The 19354-nt window shown below is 41.9% G+C and overlaps 1 protein-coding gene across 2 annotated transcripts; it reads left to right on the forward strand.

The window, feature by feature from the left end:
• Positions 1 to 5229: 5229 nt before the first annotated feature.
• On the forward strand, positions 5230 to 11675 carry FCRLA (Fc receptor like A; the record flags this gene model as incomplete). 2 transcript variants are annotated; one of them, XM_079728345.1, is made up of 6 exons in its annotated part: positions 5230 to 5308; positions 8755 to 8769; positions 9040 to 9192; positions 9513 to 9779; positions 10251 to 10535; positions 11374 to 11675. In XM_079728345.1, 6 exons carry the CDS (start codon positions 5230 to 5232, stop codon positions 11673 to 11675), a joined length of 1101 nt encoding a protein of 366 aa, XP_079584471.1. The 2 variants fall into 2 exon arrangements, with proteins under 2 accessions (XP_079584471.1, XP_079584472.1); XM_079728346.1 differs by lacking the exon at positions 8755 to 8769.
• Positions 11676 to 19354: the final 7679 nt, after the last annotated feature.

The following is a 19354-nucleotide window of genomic DNA, read 5'->3' on the forward strand; positions in this document are numbered from 1 at the left end:
GGCCAGCAGGCTTTTTTAAAGAAATAAATTTATTTATTTTGGGCTACGTTGGGTCTTCGTTGCTGCACGTGGGCTTTCTGTAGTTGCTGCGAGCAGGGGCTACTCTTCGTTGCGGTGCATGGGCCTCTCATTGCGGTGGCTTCTCTTGTTTCAGAGCACAGGCTCTGGGCATGTGGGCTTCAGTAGTTGTGGCTCATGGGCTTAGTTGCTCTGCGGCATGTGGGATTCCTGGACCAGGGCTCGAACCCGTGTTCCCTGAGTTGGCAGGCGGATTCTTAACCACTGCACCACCAGGGAAGTCTCCCCACTTTTTTTTTTAAGTTGACATGCTGTTTTTAAATTTTATAAGAAAGTGCAACAATGTTTGTATGGAAATGCAAAATTTATATGCAATAGCTTTTGAAAGTTTGAAAAAAGAACAAAGTTAAAGAGAGTGCAGACATACAATAACAAACATATGGCCAATTTATTTTTGATAAAGATGCCAAGGCAATTCAATGAGGAAAGTATAATCTTTTCAACGATGGTGCTGGAACAGTTGATAGCCATATGTAAAAATTAAACCTCAACCCTCATTTCATACTATAAATAAAAAATTTACTTAAAATGGATCCTATATCTAAATGTAAGCACTAAGCCTATAAAACTAGAAGAAAACAGAAAAAAATCTTAATGACCTTAGGTTTGGCAGAGATTTATTAAATATGATTTAAAAACTATATACAAAAGAAAAAAATTATTCTATAAAAGAGAAACTGATAAATTGGACTTTATAAAAATTTTAAATGTCTGCTTTTCAAAAGACAATGAGTGGTGATCATTTGGTAGCACACAGAAATATCAACTCACTATGTTGTGCACCTGGAACTAACATAGTGTTGTAGGTCAATTATACTTCAATAATCAATTTTAAAAAAAGAAAAAGAAAAAAGAAAAGAAACACTGGACCTCACACACACAAACCCCACAAACACACATACACAAATTATTTGGATGATACCCCTCCAAAAAGAAAGACAATGATAAAAAAATAAAATGACAAGTCAGGGCTTCCCTGGTGGCTCAGTGGTTGAGAGTCCACCTGCCGATGCAGGGGACACGGGTTCGTGCCCCGGTCCGGGAGGATCCCACATGCTGCAGAGCGGCTGGGCCCGTGAGCCATGGCTGCTGAGCCTGCGCGTCTGGAGCCTGTGCTCCGCAATGGGAGAGGCCACAACAGTGAGAGACCCGCATACCACCAAAAAAAAAAAAAAAAAATGACAAGTCAGATTGGGAGAAAATATTTCTAAAACATATTGCCTGATGAAGGACATACATCTAGAATAAAAAAAAAGCCCAAGCTGTTACAACTTAATAATAAGAAAACAAGCAACCCAACTTTAAAACATGGGCAAAAGATTTGAATTAATGCTTCATTAAAGAATATATACAGTTAGACAGGGGAAAAAAAGAGAATATATACAGTTAGTAAATAAATACATGAAAAGATTAGTACATGGATGTTTATAGCAGTTTTATTGATAATTGCCAATCCTTGGAAGCAATCAAGATGTCCTTCAGTAGGTGAATGGAAAAATAAACTGTGGTATATCTAGACAGTGGAATCTTTTTTCTAAAAGCTTTATTTATTAAAATTAATTATTTTATTTATTTTTGGCTGTGTCCGGTCTTAGTTGCGGCACATGGGATCTTTGTGGAGGGAGGTATGTGGGATCTTTCATTGAGGCGCGCTGGCTCTTCGTTGTGGCACGTGGGTTTCTCTCTAGTTGTGTCGTGCGGGTTTTCTCTTCTCTAGTTGTGGCGTGCAGGCTCCAGAGCAGGTGGGCTCTGTAGTTTGCTACACACGGGCTCTGAGTGAGGCGAGTGAGCTCAGTGGTTGTGGCGCGCAGGCTTAATTTCCCTTCAGCATGCGGGATCTTAGTTCCCTGACCAGGGATCAGACCTGTGTCCCCTGCATTGGAAGGCGGATTCTTTACCACTGGACCACCAGGGAAGTCCCTGGAATCTTATTTTGGGCTAAAAAGAAATCAGCTATCAAGCCATGAAAAGAAATGGAGGAAACAAGTGCATATTGCTAAGTGAAAGAAGCCAATCTGAAAGGGCTACACAGTGTATGATTTCAACTATATGGCATTCTGGAGGAGGCAAAACTATGGAGACAGTAAAAAGATTAGTGGTTTCCAGGGGTTGGGGAAGTAGATGGATGAGTAGGCAGAGCACAGAGGATTTGTAGGGCAGTGAAAATACTTTATATGATACTATAATTATGGATACATTTGTCTAAACCCATAGAATGTACAGCCCCAAGAATACACCCTAATGTAAACTGTGGACTTTGGGTGATTATGATGTACTAGGTTTATCAGTTTTAACAAAGGTACCAATTCTGGTGGGAGCTGGCAAGAAAGAGGGAGGCTGTGCATGTGTGCGAGCAGGAGGGATGTGGCAACTCTGTACCTTCCCCTCAGTTTTGTGATGAATCTAAAACTACTCTTAAAAAATAGTTTTCAAACATGAAACACCTACACACGTGCACACACACATCTGACCTGAAGTGTGCCAGAAAAGGAATTAAGAACTTTTTGTCCCCACCAAAAGGCTAATAAAGAAATTCACAGAAAAAAGAGAAGAAGGTAAGGTTCAGAACAATAAATACAATATTATTCAATTTACTAAAGTTTATAGTGCAAAATTATATTTATTACAACTGTAAAATAAAGGGAGTGATACTTTGCTGTACACCAGAAAATGAACATAACATTGTAAATCAACTATACTTCAATTTTAAAAATAAATAAATAAAATTTAAAAAGCAAAAATACATAAAATAAAAATAAAATAAAGGGAGGGATAAATGCAAGATCAGGATTGTGGTTGATTGTCACAGGGAAGGAAGAGGATGAAATCAGAAGAGACCCACACAGTACTTCACGGATAATGGTAATACTCTATTTCCTCAAGTGGGCAAGGGTGCAAAAGTCTGCATTGCATCATTATTCTTTATACCTTCACATCTTTTATAAATATCTTTTATCTACCCAATTAAAAATAAAGAAAAAATAAACATCAGCCCACTTGTGACAAGCCAGGAGCAGTTGGGGATGATATCAAAGGTCTAATTGGTATTGGGATGGGATGAGGACGGGGACTTGCCTCATTACCCTGTGAAAATTCTGGGGCAGAACTAACTCAAGAAACTGAGGTTGGACTCCATAAGCATGTAACAGACCCAGTGTTGCTCTTTTCCAAGTGAAGCACATCTGTTCTAAATAGCTCATGGATCAGGCTTCAAGTGAGTAAAATTTTCTAGAAGCTTAGTAGAAATTTCAGTGTAAAGAACATGATAGTTTCATCCCGTATGTTCAGAGACCTTCTTGCTTTCCATTTTGAGAGTAGGATCCTGTGAGAGTTGATGCAGACGGTACGTATAGATGAGAGCCTCTATTCAGGTACCTCAATGGTAAGGACAGTTAAGGAGAAGGGGTGGCATGAGATGGAAAAGATTTCTTGGGTTAGTTTGCAAGCCCCTTAAAGACCTAATTCTGAGAGTCTATATTTTAGGGAGTGCTAGGGGTGGAGGTCCATCTAAACACATTTCATTTTCTTAATTTTCATTAGGTCTGGCCCAGACTTCTCTTCCTCTTCTGAGGCTGCTGGTTCTTTCACATCACCTGCAAGGCTTACTGCCTCACTGCCTCCCCCCACACCCATATTCACCCCCTACTCTTACCAGATTCCCCGGGGCCACCTGCACAAAAACATTTGTCTCTCAGATCATGGAAAATGTATTCTAAATTCTTATTTTAGATTGAGAAGTATCCGCTCTCTCATGCCTCCGTTGCTAATATGTCTGTTCTGACGTGTGGTTTTTGCACAGTTGAAGGGTCATGCTGGCCCTCCTTCTGCCTTCAGGCAGGACTGCCTTCCCCCATTTATGATGGCTCATTTCATCCCCAAGTAACCATCTGAGGGCCTGGTGGGTATTATGATGGGGAGGGGAGAGGAGTGTGGTCCCTGTGAAAAAAGGCATGGGCCCTGCCATTGAAGAGACCTCAGTCAAACAGCAAACATTCGGAGGCAGGGACAATGGTTCCCATAAGGCACCCTGGAACTGAAGAGAGATGCTGTGACCTCCATATTGTCCCTATTCCTGACCCTCCTCAGGTTTCTCAAGCTATCGGATGCCTTCTGTCTCTAATTTCTTCAGGATCAGTGGTTAGTACTTTGGCCATGCGCCTGAGGCCTGGGCTTACTGCTAGGTCCTCTGGAAATCGACTTTCTTTTTCCTTCTGCTCTTTCCCAGGGGACTCTCTCTGCCTTGTACTCAGATTTCCACTGAGACTGAAGAGCCTTAGTCATACTGTAGAAACAGAGAGTTGAGGCATGAGTCTAGAAAAATTTATGTACAAATTTGTGTGGGCTTTGGATGGTAGGATTATACCAGGGGACTAATCTGATGTCTAATTTGGTGCCATTACCAATCTTCTTCCCCGTTCTGTCCTGCTCCAGTCTGGTTACTAGAAACATGTAAGGCTTGGAGCAGGACAAGGCAGGACACTTGAATTCTCACCATTGCTCTCCCTGTGACTTTCTGGGTAGCCTTCAAGCAATTTCCTGCCTCCTGTCCCCAGTTATTTCATCAGTGAAATGGATGATTGTTGTACTGACCTTTCCCAGAGTCTGTGAAGGCTGGTGGGATATCAGACAATTGTGTGCTTTGGAAGGTCTCTGAACTCTATGGGGGAATTTTTGAACAATTGAGAAGGCTATCATTTCATCCACAACCCTAAGGGTGCTATTGATGCTGGAACCCACCTGGTCAATCTGAAGGATGAAAGCTGATTGCAAAGTTGAAAATAGGCCCCAGGGATTTCCCTGGTGGTCCAGTGGTTAAGAATCCACCTTCCAATGCAGGGGATGCAGGGTCTGTTCCCTGGTGGGGGAACTAAGATCCTCCATGCCTCGGGGCAACTAAGCCCGTGCGTCGCAACTACTGAGCGCACACACTCTGGAGACTGCGCACTACAACTAGAGAGGAGCCCACGCACCACAACTAGGACCCAACACAGCCAAAAATAAATAAATAAATAAATAAATAAAATTTAAAAATAGGTCCCATATGAAAGGAGATCAGACAGTTAGATTTACTTCCTCTTTTCTAATTTGAGAGGTATCGTGTTGAAGAAAATCAGTGTGTTAGAAGCTGCAGGAGACCTAAACACAGTCACCATGAAGCTGGGCTGTGTCCTCATGGCTGGGGCCTTCTACTTTTCTCCTGCTATGCTCTGGGCAGCCCAGATGCTACTGGGTAAGTAAAATCTTTGAATGTGTGGAAATGGAGATATTCCTGACTTTGGGGAAAAGACCCAAAGGAAAGAAGCATGGACTAACTTCAGCCCTCCAAAGAAGCCATGTTCAGGTGGGATAAGAAGGATAGTATAAGAAAGTTTGGTGTGCAGGACTGAATGGCTCTTTCTGAATATAAAAATCTTCAAACTTTTTCCATCCTAAAAGTCCCCTTGACTATGATGTCTTCTTTAGCTACAATCTCAGTTCTTTTCTTCCTTTTCTCAGATAAATTTCTTGAAAGAGTAGTCTGAACTTGCTTTCTCCACTTCCCCACTTTTCACTCACTCCTCAATGCTTGCAGTCTGGCTTCCACTGGAAACTTCCACTGGAAGTTTTGATCAGGGTGCTATGACCTTTATATTGACACTGCACATTTTTAAAATCTTATCCTGCTGGACTTCTCTGTATTGGGCACTGTTGATCACTTATTCTTCCTTGGCAATATCTACTCCCCTGGCTTCTCCCTGTACTCCATATATCTCTCTTGGTCCCTTTGGTGGCTTCTCTTGTCTTTCTCTTTAAAAAAAATTTTTTTTATTTTATTTATTTATTTTAAATTAATTAATTTATTTAATTAATTTTTTTTTTGGCTGCATTGGGTCTTCATTGCTGGGCATGGGCTTTCTTTACTTGTAGCGAGCGAGGGCTACTCTTCATTCTGGCGCACGGGCTTCTCACTGCACTGGCTTCTCTTGTTGTGAAGTGTGGGCTCTAGGTGCATGGGCTTCAGTAGTTGTGGCATGCAGGCTCAGTAGTTGTGGTGCACAAGCTTCGTTGCTCCGCGGCATGTGGGATCTTCCCGGACCAGGGCTTAAACCCATGTCCCCTCAATTGGCAGGCGGATTCTTAACCACTGTGCCACCAGGGAAGTCCCTCTTTCTCCTAAAGACTGGTGTTTTCTACAGTTGCATCCTTCCCTCCCTACTTTTTAAGTTACAGTCTCCTTAGTGAGCTATTCGTCTGTATAATTTTTACCACTACAACTCTATAATTAAGAGGTCTAAGTCATATCTCCAACCCAAATCATGCTTTTGAGTTTCACATTCAAACATCAAGCTTTGCACAGATATAGCTACCTGTATGTTTCAAGGTATCTCAGCACAGTATGACCAGAGCTCTGTCCTCTTGGTCCCTCCCTCTCCTAATTTCATCTTTTTTTTGTTTTTTTTTTGGCTGTGCTGCACTGCTTGCGGGCTTGTGGGATCTCAGTTCCCTGATCAGGGATTGAACTCCGGGCCATGACAGTGAAAGCCCAGAATCCTAACCACTAGGCCACAAGGGAATTCTCCTAATTTCATCTTTCACTATTTCTGATCTCAGTTAATGATATCCACCCATATATCCTGGTCAAAAACTTGGGAGACAACCTAGATTCCTCTTTCTCCTTCATCTTCTACACATGATCAATTATCAAGTTTGGCAATGTCTACCTTCTAAGTTGGTCTTAGAGCCAGTCTTTTCCCTGAAACATAACTAACGGTATCCTAGGACAAGCCCTCATCATTTCTGTCTTGGGCTAGTCCAACAACTTCCTAACTAATCTTCATGTCTCAGCCTTGTGTCCTTGAAATAAATTCTGAACTCTGCAGCCAGAGTGATTTCTAAAATTCAAGTCTGCTAGCCTAAGCTCCTTATCATGGCATTAAGGGTCCACCATAACTTGGCCTCTTTTAAAACTTTTCAGCCTCTTCTCTCACCCTTTGAGCCTTGAAATTTATTCTCTAATAAATCCCAACTTGCTTATATTCACACACCAGACTCTTACCATCTCCAAAGTTTTGCTCATACTGCTACCTCTGCCTGAAATGAGCTCTCCCCATTGCTCCCTATTCCTCTCTCACTTACTCTGGGCATCCCTAAAGACTCAGCTTAGGTGGCATCTTTACCAGGAAATCTTCCTTGAACCCTCCTCTCTGCTTTGATGGCTGCCTGAGATAATTCTTTCATATTACTCTCTTCCTCGTGCTGAAACAATCTCTTCACATGCCTGTGCATCCACTGAACTGAGAGTTATTTGTAGGCAGGGACAATGCCTTTTTGTTTGTTTTTTAACTTTCTCTTATTTGTCTTTGAATTCTCAGCACCTGCTTTATCCCTGCACAATAGTTGTTTTATTGAATTGTTTTATTGAACTCATAGAGACAGGACTGGGTGACTGTATTAAGATACAGCAGTGATATTGTTGTGAGAACTCTAGACATGGAATCAGATGCTCTGTTTTCAAGCCCCTCTTCTTTTATTTACCAGCTCTATGCCACTTTGAAAAAGTCACTTTTCGTATTTCTGAATTTGGTTTTCCTATCCATAAAATGAGAATAATAATGACTACCACATAGTTTATTGAGTGAAAGTGCCTGATAGCCCAACAGTATTTTATTTTAGAAAAAGACAGGAGGCTGAGTCTAGTTGAGTGACAGTGGAGGAACTGAAAATGGGTAGCAGAGTGTCAAAGGGAGCTGAGAGAGGATCTAAAGAAAGCACTTGGTACTGATGTAATGAGAATTAGGAAGTAGAGAGGGGCCTTGCTAAGGGAAGTTACAAGGTCAAAGAAGAGTCCTGGGCCTTTGGAAGTGGAAGGGAACAAAAGCAAGTAGGATAGGAAAGGACAGAATGAAGAACTGAGTACATGTTAATGAACATGGAGCCAGAAAAGGAGGAGAGGCATTACAAGGGACAACAAGTAGTCATGGAGATGGGAGAAATTTACCTTGCCTTGGTCAACCATGGAACTAAGAGATAGGTTGAGGAGACATATGGTGCGAAATCTGTAACTCTACTGAACCCCAAACAAAGAAAGAATTGTTCCATAGTTACCAGTACAGACTGGGAGTAGAGGTTCAGGTGTAGAGAGAAAGACACAGGATAGACTCTACCATTGCCAGGGAAAGTTCAAGTGACAGAGGACATTAAGTTAGAGATGGCTGAAAAAGGAAGACCTGAAAGGGAGAGCAAGGAAGAAGATACTAAAAGCTAGTTTGTAGATAACATATTCAAGGATGAAGAACCAAGTGAATTTGGGGAAATGAAAATTTGGAAGAAAGCCCCCAAGGACGGTCTGAAGACTAAAGTAGATCACGTCTGAACAATGAAGTAAAAAGAACACTGATTTTGGACTCAGACATACCTGAGTTTCTTGCTCCGCTCCCTATTCTCTTTTTAAATTGGGGTAAATGAATTGACTTTTCTAAACCTGTTTCAGTTAAGATTTATAAAATGGGAGTGAAATCACATACCTAGAAATCTTGCAAGATTTGTGTGATAAGGTGTGAATGTGCCTGGCAGTGTCTGGTATGTGGTAAACACCCAACAAATGTTAGAATCTGATCATCTCCCTTTCCCTCCTGTCTTGTGTCTGCCTGCCCTGGGGTCCTCGTTGTCTTTGGCCTCTGGTTTCCTGCACTGCAGCTGGATGTCATGCTGGTGAGTTCACCATTCTCTCCCCCGCACCCCTTCTTCAAACCACAGTCCATTCACTGACAGCACCTGGAAGCCAGCGAATCAAGTCAGCTGTATCCCTCTGAAAGATCCATATGGGTCTCTTGGAAAAAATGTTTTGATGTCTTCCTATTCTACTCTAAAAAATATAATTCCCTGAGGAGAGGGAGGAACACTTGTGGAAAGCAATTTCCTGTCCTCTTTCTCCAGTCACAGCATCATTTTCTGGTTCTTCTCGGACCACGCCCTCCTCAGGTGCCAGTTTTGAGGCTCTCCAGTGCGAAGGACCTGTCAGCACCCAGGAGAGCAGCTGCCACACTGAGGATGACTTGACGGACCCAAGGGAAGTCGACTTCCAGGTCAAGGGCTACACTTTCAGTGAACCCTTCCATCTGATTGTGTCCTACGGTGAGGTCCCAGGAAGGACTGACCAGTGCAGGCCAGGTCTTTCTCCCATTTCCCAAAGTTCTCCTTTCAGCCCCACAGCCCACTCAGGAAGGTTCCCCCTGACACTGGCCATGGGATGAGATATCATCTGCCCCATCTTCAGCCCAAGAAGCCAGGGTGCGCTCTGTGCTAGGCCCTAGAGAAGTTGTTCCATACTCCCAACCAGTGGTGAAAGTTACCTGGCCCCTCAGAGAAAGATTAGAGGGGTCTGTTGTGGGCAGCATTGAGGGAGCTCCCAAGGAAGGCAGTGGGTCACACTCAGCTCTTGCTTTGGACCGCAGACTGGCTGATCCTCCAAAGTCCAACCTGGCCTATATTTGAGGGAGACCCTCTGGTTCTGCGCTGCCAGGCCTGGCAAGACTGGCCACTGACCCAGGTCACCTTTTACCAAGATGGCTCAGCCCTGGGTCCCCCTGGACCTAACAAGGAATTCTCCATTGCCGTGGTGCAAAAGGCAGACAGCGGGCACTACCACTGCAGTGCTATCTTCAGGAGCCCTGGTCCTGGGAGCCCAGAAACGGCATCTCCCGTGGCTATCACAGTTCAAGGTAAGAGCTAGAGGCAGTGTCATTGTGGCAGAGGCAGGTGGGGAGAGACAGAGGGACCAAAAATGTCTTTCATTGGAGATGGTAAGGTCACTGAAGGGTTAAGGAGTAGGTTGCTGGCAAATGTCCAAGTTGGGCTTCAAAAGGGGCAGCATCTTAGCATTGCCTTTTCAAGTCATTTAGCCGAACTCCAAGTTTAGCATGTTTCCTGCTGCTTTGTCCTACAGTTCTATGCTTCCCAGTGTTCACTGACTGGGCATCTGGATTACGGTCAGATTTGCCCATCTCCAGATCTTTTCTAGTCCTGTCTATTGAAGAGAGATAGGACTTGAAAGGTTCAAATGAACTTTTCTAAGAGAACTCCTTCCCGATAGAAATAGGGGGAGGAAAGTGTGACTGGGGTTCTTTGCCTGTCATGGGTCCACCTGAATGTAGGATGGCTGAGCTCTTCTTTCTCACCTATCTCTCCCCCAGAACTGTTTCGAGCCCCGGTTCTCAGAGCCACACCCTCAGCTGAGCCCCAAGAGGGAAGCCCGGTAACCCTGAGCTGTCAGACAAAGCTGCCCCTGCAGAGGTCAGCTGCCCGCCTCCTCTTCTCCTTCTACAAGGACAGCAGGACAGTGCGTAGCAGGGGCCCTTCCTCAGAATTCCAGATCCCCACTGCTTCAGAGTCACACTCTGGGTCCTACTGGTGTGAAGCAGCCACTGAGGACAACCAAGTTTGGAAACAGAGCCCCAGGCTGGAGATCAGGGTGCAGGGTGAGTTAGTGTGTATATGTCTGGTGTGTGTGAAAAGGCAGGGGTGGGGGGGAATAGGACAATTGGGTTTTTGAGCTAAGGTTCAGTGTAAGCAGGTTAAGAAAGGACACATGGGAGACAGGAACAACAAGCCAGAGTCCCTAGTGATGGAAGAAAGCACAGATAGGAAACTTCTCCCTCAGACTGTGGTGTATACCTCATCAAACGAAGACCTGAGTCAACTCCACAGCTGCTTCCCCATAGACTTTACACTCTCTACATGACCTCTGGGCATTGGTAGGAATATAGTATCTAGTGTGAGGATGAAGTAGTCTAGAGTTTCTATTCAATTCTGGGAGTCCCCATTAAGAAGGCTGCATTTGACCTGAAGTATACCCAGAGGAGGTGTCCAGGGTAGTGAGGGCGCTTGAGTCACGTCATAAGGAAAATAATGGGAGGAATGGGAGATGCTCATTCTGAAGAGGAGGTGACTCGAGGGGCCAGCAGAGGTGTCCTCAAAACACTGAAGGCTGGCAAAAGGATAAGGAATTACACTAATGTCATATACAATAAGAGGTTGACCTAGGGCCAGTTACCACATGCATATTGTAAGGAATTAGACTGAAAGAGGAAGAACTGGCTAATATCCATAGCCCTCTAATGATGAGGCCTCATTGTGCAAGATTTTCAAGCAAAAGTAACTATGCTTCAGATTCAAATTTGGACCAGAGTCCTCAAGATTTTGTTGCCATTGGGCCCCGTAGCTATTTTCAGAGAATAAGAAAGACTGACCAGGAATATGAGGGTAGGGCCAGAGTCAGACTTCACTCTTGTCTGTGTCTCCTATCCCATAATCCAGGTCCCTCCAGCTCTGCTGCACCTCCCACCTTGAATCCAGCTCCTCAGAAATCAGCTGCTCCAGAAACTACTTCTACGGAGCCCCCTGGGCCTCTGCCTCCACCGCCCACCCCTTCTTCTAAGGATCTGGGCTCCTCTTCTCCTCTGCAGTTCCCAGATCCCCATCTGCATCACCAGATGGGTGTTCTCCTCAAACAAATGCAGGATATAAGGGTCATCCTTGGTCACCTGGTCATGGAGCTGAGGGACTTGTCTGGCCACCTGAAGCTTCAGACCACAAAGGGTCCTGCCAAATATGAGTAAATAATTCACCTGCCATGTTGCTCAACTACCCCCAATAAATCCAACTCTTTCTATTTTTCCTCTTTCTGTTCCATACTTAAGCATAAGTAGTTTTACAAGTTGCCCAGTGTTTTGTTAGAGTAACAGGGATAGGTGAGTATAAATAAATGTGTATAAAGTGATAATTAGAGTGTAGCTATAATTGTATATTCTCCCTTAACATGACAACATATTCCTGCTCTATCTAGACCAGGAGTTGCCTTCTGTTGCCCAGACCAGAATCTGGTGATTGAAAGAGAAGCAATGAGATGATAGATTTGATGCAGCAATCTCAACCAAGGGCAATCCCTCCCCACCCTAGGGGACATTTGGCAATGTCTGGAGAAATTTTTGATTGTTACATTGCGGGGAGGGTGTGTTACTGGTGTCTAGTGAGTAGAAGCTGGGGATGCTGTTAAACATCCTATAATACACAGAACAGCCTTCCACAACAAAGGATTATCTGGTCCAAAATGTCAATAGTGCTGAGGTTGGGAAACCCCAGCCTAACGGAGATGTTGGACTCTGGGATGGACCTTTGCTTCTTCTACTTATTCTCTCCTCCTAGCCTTATTCAGCAAATATTAATTACGTGCTGGTATTTTGTTGGCCTCTGCTACATACCCAAGTTGATGCTATGTTAAGTATACCCATAAGACAGTGTCTCTGTCTATAGCAAGTTTACAATTTGGGATGGAGGGGCAGTAATACTCCTACCCATTAAACAATTAAAGCAGGGTATATAAAAATTTCCCATAAGATCCTAGTGGACTCAGCAACATGTGATCGAGTAGAACAATGCCAGAGCAGCAATTATTTGTTTTAATCCATCTCTGAAATATTTTTCTTTAAAAATATACATAAATCTATTTTGGTACCATAGTAATACTTTTTTTTCTATGCTTGGACTGCTATTGTACATTCTCAGCCAATGAGAGCTAGCCTGTCAGATTCTACAGTAACCTTTGGTCAGTGAGTTAGCACACCATTTTATGACCTCAGCCAAAGAGCATTCTACCATGTTTCTCCTAAATCTTGTGGTATGAGGTTATCCAGTGAACTTTTTCTTTGTGCCATTTATTCTGTGTGTAGATTGGACACACAGTGATTTACAAAATATGTACATGTGATCGGTCCAGACATGCCACAAAGAAATAAAGGAATAGAATCATGCTGGATGTTAAAATTCGAGTTTTATGGTGGTTCCTAGCTCCCTCTAAAATGCCAATTTTATGGTGGCTCCTAACACCTTCAAGTGGAAAGATCAGAAAGCAACTGGAAATTGGTAAAAGTCCACAAATATCACTGCAGCATGAGAGGATCAATTAACAACTGTATGAATGGGAGTTGTAAGAACTGATGACCAGAGATATGTCATTTGGTGGATGACCAAAGTGGAAGCTCAGCTGCCAGTGGACTATGCTGGACCTCCAAAGATACTATGTTATAACCATTCTACATGGAATTGATTTCAGCTAATGGTACCACGTTCATGAACGCATCCTGCAAGCTCATGCTAAATAAGGAAGTCATGTACAGACAATAAAAGCTAACCGAGATCAAGGAAGGAAGAAATGGGTGCAGTTGGCTAAGTGTCTCACTTCTGTACTCCTCATCCATGTGTCTGTGTGGACCTCTATCGTCACACTGCATTTTAATTTTTTACTATCTTTTTTCTGTTCACTAGAGGGTGAGCTCTTTTAGAGCTCCTTGAGCTCTCTGATCCACACTGACTCATTGGTGTCTAGTTTAATGAGGCATATTTAAACTCTCAGTAAATTTTGTTTCATTGAATTGAATTGGGTCAGCATAATAAGGGAAGGCATCGAGAAGAAGATGGGAATTAAGCTGAACCTTAAAGGATGAGTGGTATGTCTGGTATCAGCAAAATCTCCAGATTCTCCCCAGGGGACCCAGATTAGGTCAGGAACTTGGAAGCCTCAGGGAGAGAATCTGCTATCATCAGGGATGAGGAAGGCAAGAACATAACTGAAAGAATGAGAGAGAGAGAGAGAGAGAGACAGAGAGAGAGACAGAGAGAGAGAGAGAGAGAGTGAGAGAGATTTATCTGTCTCTACCTGTCCTGGGGAAGTTGGAGAGGGGGTGGGAAAGAGGAATTGTTATACTAGATTGGGTTTATGGCCTGTGCAGTTTAGGATTCTGTAACCCACAGAGGTCCTAAGGCAGCTACACTGGATGTTATCTCTGAAATAAACATTAGATACAAAGCACATCTATTATCTTGTAAAGGCGAATACTTGCATACCCTATAACCCAGAATTCCATGCCTGGGTATATATGCCGAGTACATGTATACCAGAAGACAAGTACAATAATGTTCATAATAGCACTATTTGTAAAATCAGAACTTTGGAGTCAATTCAGTTGTGGAGTCAATTCAGTTGTTCAATGGAAAAATGGGTAAGTTGTGCTATCTTCACAGAACAGAATACTATACAACAGTAGAATAAATGAGCCATAGCTACAATGCAGCAACATAAAAGAATATCAGGAATATTAACATTCAGTGAAAAAAGCAAGTCCCAGAAGATACCATATGGTGTGATGCCCTTTATACAAAGGAATATATTGTTTAACCATTCACTCATACATATATTTATTTATTTTATTTATTTAGTTTTGGCTGCATTGGGTTTTCGTTGCTGTGCGCGGGCTTTTTTAGTTGCGGCGAGCAGGAGGCTACTCTTCATTGCGGTGCGCAGACTTCTCATTGCGATGGCTTCTCTTGTTGTGGAGCATGGGCTTTAGGTGTGTGGGCTTCAGTAGTTGTGGCATGTGGGCTCTACAGTGCAGGATCAGTAGTTGTGGCGCACGGGCTTAGTTGCTCTGTGGCATGTGGGATCTTCCCGGACCAGGGCTCGAACCTGTGTTCCCTGCATTGTCAGGCGGATTCTTAACCACTGCCCCACCAGGGAAGCCCTAAATTATTAATTTTTAAAATCTCAGAGTAGGAATTTAGGCCTCCTTAAATATATATATATTTCTCTAAATCATCTTCAGATTCCTTTATGTTTTCTGCCATTGTCTTTTCTTAGAAGTAATAAGAAGTCAAGTTTATTACCTACAGTATGAAGTAGTTCTTTCCTTTACTGATCCCCAAGTAACCCCAACTTACTAAAGATTGCCCCCAGTATACCCTTAGTATTGCTGGATTTGGTGAACATTTTTTTGTTGACCTTAAAAATATGACTGTAGATGTTTCACACATTTTCCCAGCCAGACAAGACAGCTAATTTTTGTCAGTACAGAAGCACCTTCATTTAATTTGACATTTATGTGCAAGGTTCTATAAGAAAAAAAGAAGACAAATTTAACATGATCTCTGTCCTCAAAGGAGAGTTCAATGGAAGCTTATGAAGAAAATCCCACCTCATAGATTTGTAACTGCATTTTAAGAGCCTTTTCATATAATTGTGGATATTCTTCTTTGATGCTTCCTGAAAACTCGACAAGGGGTAGTTTCTTAAACAGGAGTTGCATTATGGAATCTGAAACCATAGTAACAAGTGTTTCTTACTCTGTTACATTAAAATTCATTGGTCCTTCTTGTACTTTAAATACATCTTTCACCCATGAATTGGTTGGTTGAAAATATTTGTTCACAAAGTTATACAGACCTTTCAAATGTTGATACCATCTCACTATATACAATATTTTAAAAATCGAATGTAATATCACCACCAATATCTTCAGAAAAGTCTTTAATTACTGGGAACCTGTCAAGATCATGATCATGAATACAAATTTTTCCAAAATTCTGATTTTCATTTGAAAGCTTGAGTTTCATCATTGGCAATAATTACTGTCAGATGTTTTCCTTGAAGTGACAGACTCACTTTGTTCACTCTTGAGAAAATGTCTGAGAAATACCCAAATCTGAATGACCATAGTTTTTTAGTCATTCTTTCAATTAAAAATGGTATTCCAAGAAAAAGAGTAGCTTGTTCTGGTACAGCTCAGAACTCAATTGTGTAACAGCTTTCAATGAAGACAGCCTTTGTATTTCAGTACAGAAGTGCATACTTCCTATTTCATCACACAGAATATTAAAAACATGTATATTTTGAGCTCAAAATTTAATAAAATTAATTTAAAAAATTATTTCATCAAGGTTTTGTTTTGGTTTTGGTTTCTTACTGTGAGTGCATGACATAACGGTGAAAAATAGTTTGGTGTCACTGCCTTAAATTGTGCTTTGGAGTTAGCAGTTTTACTCCCTGTTGCTTTATGCTATCAATGCAAGTGTCAACCTAGTGAAAAAGGCAAACCTCTTAGTATTATTATAAACAGAGTTTTGACTTTGCAGGCCCCTTAAAGGGTCATTAGACCCCCCAGGTATCTACAGACCAAAGTGAGAATTATTGAACTAGATCATTCTTAAAGCCCAGCCTGACACTACTCTCAGAAATCCCAATATTTATGCATTTCTGAAGAGAAGAACCCATTTATTTTTCTATTCCTAAATCAGTTCTCTAAGTGTAATAAAATAATTTTGACCTCAACTTCAGGTCAATCATTTTAATGCTTTTAATTGGATGCTTTTTAAAAGTCTAAGTTGGTTATATTACATGTTTCTTTATTCCTTTGTACATCTATGAGAAGAAGCAACAGCTTCTGCACAGCAATGGAAATAATCAACAGAGTGAAATGGGAGAAAATATTTGCAAACCTTGTATCTGATAAGGGGTTAACGTCCAAAATATATAAGAAATTCAAACAACTTAATAGCAAAAAAACCCAATAACTGGATTAAAAAATGGACAAAGAATCTGAATAGACATTTCTCAAAAAATGACATACATATTGCCAATGGGTATATATTATAAAAAGGTGCTCTATGTCACTAATCATCAGGGAAATGCAAATTAAAACCACAATAGGATATCACCCCACACCTGTCAGAATGGCTGTTATCAAAAAGACAAAAGATAACAAGTGTTGGCAAGGCTGTGGAGAAAACAGAACACTTGTGCACTGTTGGTGGGAATGCAAATTGGTGCAGCCACTATGGAAAACAGTATGGAGATTACTCAAAAAATTAAAAATAGAACTGCCTAATGAACAGTAATCCCACTTCTGGATATATATCTAAAGGAAGTGAAATTAGTATCTCAAAGAGACATCTGCATTCCCATGTTCATTGCAGCATTATTTACAATAGCCAAGATGTGAACACAACCTAAATGTCAACAAATGAATGGATAAAGAAAATGTGATATATGTATATATATACTATATTATATACACTATATATTGTATGTATTATATTTATATATATTATACATACAATGGAATATTATTCAGCCATTAAAAAAAATGAAAATCCTGCCATTCACAACAATATGGATGAACTTGGAAGACGTTATGCCAAGTGAAATAAGCCAGACACGGAAAGACAAATATTGCATGATCTCATTTATGTGTGGGATCTGAAATAGCCAAATTTGTAGAAGCAAAGAGTAGAATGGTGGTTGTCACGGGCTGGGGGAGAGAGAGAGAGAGAAAGTTGAGTATGAGGAATTGGCTCACGAGATTATGGAGGCTGAGAAGTCCCATGATCTGCCGTCTGCAAACTGGAGACCTAGGAGAGGATAATTCAGTCTGAATCCAAAGGCCTGAGAACCAGGGGAGTCAATGATGTAAATCCCAGTTCAAGGGCTGGAGAAGATGAGATGAGATGTCTCAGCTCAATCATCGAGGAAGGAAAAAAAAAAAAAAGAGGCAAATTCCTCTAAACCCTGGCTTTTGTTCTAAAAGAGAAAATAATATCTAAAACACAATACCATTTATGTAAATTAATAATACAAAATATTTCTCAAGCGTAAGTATGTGCATGTATAAAGGATTGTAAACATTATATAGTGGGTGCTCATGTGGGGGAGAGAATGGTAATGTGAATGAAGGTAAAAAATCATATTAAAACAAGAGAGGAGACTTGAAAAGACTAGTGATGACAGTCTGCCGTGAGCATGAGAGACAGAGCAGATTTTAGAGTGAGACAGATTTCTATTCAAATTCCAGTTCTATCACCACAGTTTCCACACATGTAAAATGGAGATTATAATAATCCTTCCTTAAAGGGCCCTTGTGGGGATTAAATAAAGTAACATCTGTGAAGCACTTGGCGTGGTGCAGGCGACATGCTCACGGCTGCAGCACTCACTGAAAGTAAGCTGGTGTCATCATCAATAGCAACAGCAGCAATATCCCACTACCATCACTGAAAACATTTTGTTCCTCAGAATTCTTATCAGATGACAGCATATCTTGTCCAGAACTTATGTCATGATAGGCTTAAAACAATTGCTCAGGTAACAAACGATAACTGTTAAATTTCTCTGCATAGTAAAGGCGTGAAGAATTAGAAATTCTGCAGGGAAAAGTCCTGAATGGAGAAAAAGATCCAATTTGGGAAAAATTCAGAAGAAAGCCTAGAATAAAGAAGTGTGGGTGGGACATTCTTCAAGCCAAAATTTGAGCACTGTATGATATGAACCCTATGGGTGATTCTAGAGATTTTCAGGGAAGATCGGACACCTCACCAATTTTGAGTACAATCAAGTTTCTTATGGAGGGACATCTCTGGTGGTCCAGTAGTTAAGACTCCGTGCTCCCAGTGCTGAGGGCCCAGGTTGATCCCTGGTCAGGGAACTAGATCCCACATGCTGCAACTAAAAAGATCCTGCGAACTGCAACTCAAAAAAAAAAAAAAAAAAAAAAAGATCCTGCGTGCTGCAACTAAGACCCAGCGCAGCCAAATAAATAAATAAATATTTTTTTAAAAAACCAACTCAACTGCCTAAATACATGAATCACCTCCAATGACTTAAAAAAAAAAAGTTTCTTATGGAATCAGGTGAAGAGGCTGAGATCTGTGTTCTGAGTGATAAGAAGCCAAAACAGTGTCGGCTTGTGTAGACTAAGGGACAGCTGATGGGTGCATTACATTCTTATCATAGAGGTGGTGACCTGGTGCAGAGGTCAGACCTTGGGGGCAGGTTGTGAATGATATGGGAAGGCCCACACAGGCCCCGGATGAGGCATCAGGCAGGAGGTGGGGAAGCCGGGGCCACTGCCTAGCCTGGGCCCTCCCAAAGCAGGCGGTTTATAATCTCTGTTCCTGGTATCTAGTTCTCTCCCTCCCCCACTCCTGAGCACCTTATCAATTACCTCCCTACTGTTCAGACCCATATGACTCTATCTCTCTTTTATCAACACATGCTTTCAAAACAGGATCCGAAGTGACCAGCTTAATTTAAAGGACCAATCACATTTCCCTAAGGGGCACCTGCATTTCAACAAGGACTAGCACATTAAGAGAAACTATGAGGGAATTCTCCGAGTGAAGCTTTGGGCATCAGCAAGGAAGAGGGGAAGGGACTGTCTTTAAGAGAGTTGACAGGGTCTAATAGTCAATCTCCTTCCTGCCAGACCTCCAAGGGAAGGAGATGCCCCAGTATTAAACAGCCACGGGTGAGGACAGAAGACGGTCCAAGGAGACATACTATCAGGTTGGAAAATTCATTAAGTATTTACAGGAGAATTCAGGTTCCCCATTGCTCAGGGTATGATCACATGGCTTGGAAAGCACAAGCAGTAGAGTTGGGAGGACGGTTCTGAAAAGCTTCTAAGGAGCTGAT

Source organism: Hyperoodon ampullatus, assembly GCF_949752795.1.
Source record: "Hyperoodon ampullatus genome assembly, chromosome: 2".
In the NCBI taxonomy this organism is placed as follows: Eukaryota; Metazoa; Chordata; class Mammalia; order Artiodactyla; family Ziphiidae; genus Hyperoodon; species Hyperoodon ampullatus.